Source organism: Hipposideros armiger, unplaced genomic scaffold (assembly GCF_001890085.2).
Source record: "Hipposideros armiger isolate ML-2016 unplaced genomic scaffold, ASM189008v1 scaffold_337, whole genome shotgun sequence".
Classification (NCBI taxonomy): Eukaryota; Metazoa; Chordata; class Mammalia; order Chiroptera; family Hipposideridae; genus Hipposideros; species Hipposideros armiger.
In genome coordinates this window covers 798,312-804,314 of record NW_017731687.1, presented here as the reverse complement: position 1 = coordinate 804,314, position 6,003 = coordinate 798,312, and the positions used below count along the sequence as shown (strand labels likewise).

The window sequence follows — 6,003 nt, the reverse complement described above, 5'->3', positions numbered from 1 at the left end:
GGCAGCCCTCGCCCGGCGCTGGCCGCTCCCGGCCCCCGCCCCCTCGGTGGTGGCTTGCTCTTCGCTTCTACGGCTCCGAACCAGACACAGCCTCCACCGCCGCCCGGCGCGCTGCAGGCTCCCGGGAACAGCCCCGCGGGCCGCGGTCGCTTCCTGTCCCCAGCGCCAGCACTAGAGGGACGCAACGCGGCCACCGACCCGGAGGCGCACGAAGGCGAAAGGGGTCCCGGGGCCCCGGCGCAGCGCACGGTGAGCGCCCCCCGGGGCTCGGGGATCCCCTAGCCGCGGGTCCCAGCGTGCCACCTCACCCCGGGTGCCCGATGGGGTCGCCCGGGGGTCGCAGGGCTGAAGTTGGGAGCACACGCAGCCCGCCCCTGGCGCCGAGCCCGACATGCTGCCGCCCGGGCGCAATGGCACCGCGTACCGGGAGCGGTTTGGACAGCAGCAGCTTGCACATGGAGGCGCCGTGGGAGGTTCAGAGGGGGCAGCGCCGCTGGGGCCGGCGCAGGTGGTCACGGCCGGCCTCCTGACGCTGCTCATCGTCTGGACCCTGCTGGGAAACGTGCTGGTGTGCGCGGCCATCGTGCGAAACCGCCACTTGCGCGCCAGGAGAACCAACGTTTTTATCGTGTCTCTGGCTGTGTCCGATCTCTTCGTGGCGCTGCTGGTCATGCCCTGGAAGGCGGTCGCCGAGCTGGCCGGTTACTGGCCCTTTGGGGCCTTCTGCGACGTCTGGCTGGCCTTCGACATCATGTGCTCCACCGCGTCCATCCTGAACCTGTGCGTCATCAGCGTGGACCGCTACTGGGCCATCTCTAGGCCTTTCCGCTACCAGCGCAAGATGACCCAGCGCGTGGCCTTGGTCATGGTAGGTCTGACCTGGACCCTGTCCATCCTCATCTCCTTCATCCCAGTCCAGCTCCACTGGCACAAGGACAAGGCAAGTTCCTGGGGCAGGGTGGACCCGCCATCCAACCCGGCCAACGCGACGCCCTGGGATGAAGCGGGAGAGCCAGAGGGGAGGGCAGAGAACTGCGACTCCAGCCTGAGCCGAACTTACGCCATCTCCTCCTCGCTCATCAGCTTCTACATCCCCGTGGCCATCATGATCGTGACCTACACGCGCATCTACCGCATCGCCCAGGTGCAGATCCGCAGGATTGCCTGCCTGGAGAGGGCGGCGGAGCGCCGCAGCCGCACGGCCTGTGCGCCAGACACCAGCCTGCGAGCGTCCATCAAGAAGGAGACCAAGGTCCTCAAGACCCTGTCGGTGATCATGGGCGTCTTCGTGTGCTGCTGGCTACCCTTCTTCATCCTTAACTGTATGGTCCCCTTCTGCAGCAGACACCCCGAGGGCCCTCGCACGGGCTTCCCTTGCGTGAGTGAGACCACCTTCGACGTCTTCGTCTGGTTCGGCTGGGCCAACTCGTCTCTCAACCCCATCATCTATGCCTTCAACACTGACTTCCGGAAGGTGTTTGCCCAGCTGCTGGGGTGCAGCCGCCTCTGCTCCCGCACCCCGGTGGAGTCAGTGAACATCAGCAATGAGCTCATCTCTTACAATCAGGACACCGTCTTCCACGAGGAGATGGCGGCTGACTACATCCACATGATCCCCAACGCGGTGACCCCGGGGGACAGGGAGGTGCTCACAGAGGAAGAGGGCCCTTTAGATCCTATGTCCCAGGTCTCTCGGACGTCCCCAGACGGTGACCATGCTGCTGCGTCTGTCTGGGAGCTGGACTGTGAGGGGGAGATTTCATTAGGCAAAATCATGCCTTTCACCCCAAGTGGATTCCATTAAACTGCATAAAAAATGCTCCCCATGGGTCTCTATAACATCACAGACATTAACAAGCATGTGGAAAACACACACGCACACGCGCACACACGCACACACGAGCACGCACATGCACGCGCACACACATGCGCACACATACACATGCACACACACATGTACTCACGCACACACGTGCACGCACATATGCACACACATTTCCAGTGCTGCTCAGTTTATCAGTTCTCCTCTGTCTCTATGTAGTAGCCTTTGTACTTCAAAGTCTTTGCTGACTGGTTTGTTGTTGAAAGAATGAGCAGAGGAGGTTGGAACAAAGTCAGATATACCCCAGTCTGGCAGAGGTGGACCAGTGGTCCTTTTAGAGAAAAGGAGGGAGGTGGTGTTTGGTCCTTAAAAAAAAGTGGGACTTGGTCTTTAAAAAATATACGCTCCCCTCCCTTTTTAAGCACATGGATTGCTCAGTGACTTGCTCTTGGGTTGATTTTTAAATGACAGACTCAGTGTTTGTATGTAATGCTGATGGGATGTGTGGCCCTCCTGTATCTCGCTTCCTGTGGCCCTGTGTTCATGTAGTTTCTGCTCTCTCGGTGTCTTTACTACAGCTGAGGACCTCTTCCTGACTTGTTCCAGTGTCTAATAAACACAAATTATGTGTGTTATGGGGTGATTATCTTTGCTTTGCCAGATTAGTTTTGAGGATGGCTCCTGGAGAAACCACGAGAGCACCTTTTCAAAGCAGGGAAGATTTTTGCTGGGTGTAGAAGCACACATTTATTTATTTATTTATTTACAGACAGTTTGGCCCTAAAGATGCACATGGGGCAAGAGGTATTGAAGAGCTTCCGATTTTTAAAAAAATAGATGCATATATCTTGAGTCTATACTGAAAGCTAGCTTTCAATGCCATGACATCATATAGGAAGGTCAAGCCTGGAATTCTGACTTTTTTTTTCTGACTTAGAATCTTCTCTTTAAAATAACACAAAACAATCCTTCTGATTCCTCGACAGAAGCTATCAGTTCAGTGAAATGGTCATACAGAAGAATAGCTAGATCTTTCTCAACTTCAAATCTGTAGTGTTTTAACATTATGTGGCTTTTGATCAACCACACCCCCTGAAGGGCTTTGAAATACGTGAGTTGATATGCTGTAAAAAAGAAATCCCACTTTTAAATAGGCATTTTCATTTGCAAACAGTAGGAAAAGAGAGAATGAATTTTAACTAACATGTAGGACCCAGAGATGAAATTTGAATGAATTGGAAATTGGAACATCTGTTGATTGAGGTACCCCACCAAAAAGTCCAAGGAATTCCAATCTTGTGGCTTGTCCTCTCTGCAGTGTGGAAGGTGTGAAGGGGAGAATTTTATTTCAGAAGCATTCCAGCTGAGAGCAGATTATTACCATTAGATATAAATGGTAGCCTTGTTGATGGAAGCAAATGAAATGTGAATACGTAATTTCTTACAGTCAGTCTCTACTTTGAAGCAGGCTTATCAAGGACACTTCAATCAATGTTGGCCTCTATAGGGATAATTTTATTGTCAGTCTACTGAATAGCCATGTGTCATTTGCTGCAAAAGGTACAGTCTCTGGCACATAATGCTTAGCAAATATTTGTTGAATGAATAACTGATTATTTCTGGAACAGTGAGATTGGAAGCAATCCTATGTGGTAATTAATTTCCATTTATAGTTTAGTCCAACCAATGTAGGAATCTGAGGTCTGTGTTCAGTTTTTTACCTTTGATGAACTGATAGCTAAGTGGACCATTAGGGAATGTCAGTGAAGAGTACCCTGCTCTGTTTCAGGAGATGGCTGGCTGTGTGACCTTGAATGAGTCAATTAACCTCTCTGGGCCTCACCTTTTATCTGCATCTGTAAATTGAAAGACTTGCACTAGAGCAGTTTTCCAAATTGTGCTGCACGATGCAGATGTTAATGGGTAGGGTCTAGGGTGGAGTGAGTTCAGCAAATGCAGGTACAGTATCGATTTTCTCTACAGGGCTTCTTGGGACTTTTCTTAGACATTGTGAATCCCCGAGCAGGAGAGAATTCCACGTTGGTTTGCAATGCCTATGACCGTGTGAATCCTTGTTCGGTGGAATTCCTTATTACTGGATCTCTGGAGACTACAGTGGCAGGGAACACAGTTTAAGAAACTTCAATTGACCTGGAAGTCTCTAAAATGCAGCTGCTCTATTCAAAAGGACAGGTGGTTAGAAGCAGAGTATTTGCTGGCAAACGTTATTCTAGGCCCCAGTTCAAATAATTTCTGGGTCAGAAAGAAATGGTTGATGTGAGGACTTTGGAAACCCTTTCTGCAAAATATCACTCATTATAACTATTTACACCTATTAGGCACTAGGCACTGTCCTAGGAACATAGCTGCCAATCAAATGCTCAGCCTTGGAACTTCTGTTTTAATGGGAGGGAGACAAGCAGACGGATCCTACGACACCGTGCTGTATGGCAGCGTGCTGTTTATTTAAGGTGGCTCAGGGAGGCCTCTAAGAAGAGGCACAACGAAGAGAGACCCAAATGAAGAAGGAAGGGTCGGAGCGATGCTGGTGTCCAGGAGGAAGAGTGCTCCGGGTGGAGGGACTGGCAAGTGCCAAGGCCAGGAAGTGGGGATGCTGGGTACCCTGGGAGACGGGAAGGCGGCCCATGGGCTGGAGGGCTGCGAAAGGTTTTTTTTTTTGTGGAGGGCAGTGTCACCAGCCCTCATATGTGGGATCCGAACCGGGGCCCTCTGGCGTCCCAAGCCAGTTCCTAACCATCGCGCCACTCGGCCGGCCCTGGGATGTGAAAGGTTAATGCTAAGAACACCTACAGCAGTAACAGCAGGCACTCTAGAGACCCGTCCTATGCAGGGTACTACTCACGTGCTACTTCAGTTAATGCGCTTTTAAGGCACGAGGAGGCTAACTACCTAGCCCAGGGTCACATAGCTCACGAGGGGCCGAGCTGCACTTGAACCCGGGCATGGAGTTTTTCATCTAAACTGCCTGCGGTGGTGAGAGGCACTGCCAGGGCATCCGCAGTCAGCAAACGCACTTAAGGCCTGCACCACAATATTCCTCGTTCATTTTTTAATGAACTGTGGCATTCCTGTATCCATTCGTAAGACCACCCTCACTGGACGCCTGCTCTGAGCACACCTTGGTGCTTGTAGGGCAGGTAGCAGAGGGCAGTAGAAAAAAAAAGGCCGTGTCCTGAGCTCTTTCATGGATGGCCAAGTGCTTTCCCGATTCCTGTTTGATCCTCACATTAACCTCACGTACTATTATTTTCCCATTTTACAGATGAGGACGCTGAGGAACAGAGAGGCTAAGTGGCTTCTCCACGGTCATGTGACTAGCCAGTGGTGGAGCCAGGGTTTACCCCTAGGCCAGTGGTTCTCAATTGGGGTGATTTTGTCCCCCAGGGGATATTGGGCCATGTTTGGAGATATTTTTGGTTGTCACAACAGGGAGTGGGGTGCTCCTGCCACTTAGTGGGTAGTGGCCAGGGATGCTGTCAAACATCGTGCAGTGTAGAAGATGGCCCCACAACAAAGGCGTACCCCGCCCGACCCAGACTGACGGACCCCCGTTCCAGCTGCCTGCCCACAGAGCCACACTGCCCAGGCTTTGAAGCTCCACAGCCCCCAGTTCAAAGTTTAGCGGCCCCCATGTATTAGTTGTCTGAATTTGGGCACCTCGCCTAGCTTCAGTTTGTTATTTGAGAAATGGGTACATCAACCCCAAAGGTTCGGGTTCGGGTTCAATGAGTGTGTATAACACTGAGGTTACTTTTGTGTCATTCTCTCTTCTCTTTTCTTTTCTTTTTTATTTTCTTTCTCTCCCCGCCCCTCCTCTCCCCGCCTCTCCCCTCCCTTCTGCTTCCCTCCCCTGTCCTTTTCTTCTTTTCTCATTAAAAAAGAACTTTATGGCTGGATACATTTTAAAAAGACTTTGAGGTTCCTAGTTTGGGTAGAAGTTCATCGTCCTAGAAGCTAATAGTCGTGAGAGCTGAGACTCATTCTGTCTTGCCCCCACTGTCTTCTCAGCCTAGAAGAGTGTCTGGCACAGAGTAGGTGCTCACTAAATGTCAACATCTCTCTCCACCTTGGTGTCCTACACACACACACACACACACACACACACACACACACACACACACACACCAGTCTTGGGTGTTACAATTAAGTGAGTAACTAGG

General features: G+C 51.7%; 1 protein-coding gene across 1 annotated transcript; it reads left to right on the top strand.

Moving 5' to 3' along the window:
- The first annotated feature begins 351 nt into the window (after window positions 1–351).
- Window positions 352–1,941, top strand: LOC109392584 (D(1B) dopamine receptor-like). The gene has a single exon (XM_019661153.1). The coding sequence runs from the start codon at window positions 392–394 to the stop codon at window positions 1,802–1,804; it is 1,413 nt and encodes a 470-aa protein (XP_019516698.1). The 5' UTR covers window positions 352–391; the 3' UTR covers window positions 1,805–1,941.
- Window positions 1,942–6,003: the final 4,062 nt, after the last annotated feature.

Coding starts and splice junctions, on each gene's coding strand:
- LOC109392584 (XM_019661153.1), top strand. CDS start 392: ATGCTGCCGCCCGGGCGCAATGGCACCGCGTACCGGGAGCGGTTTGGA.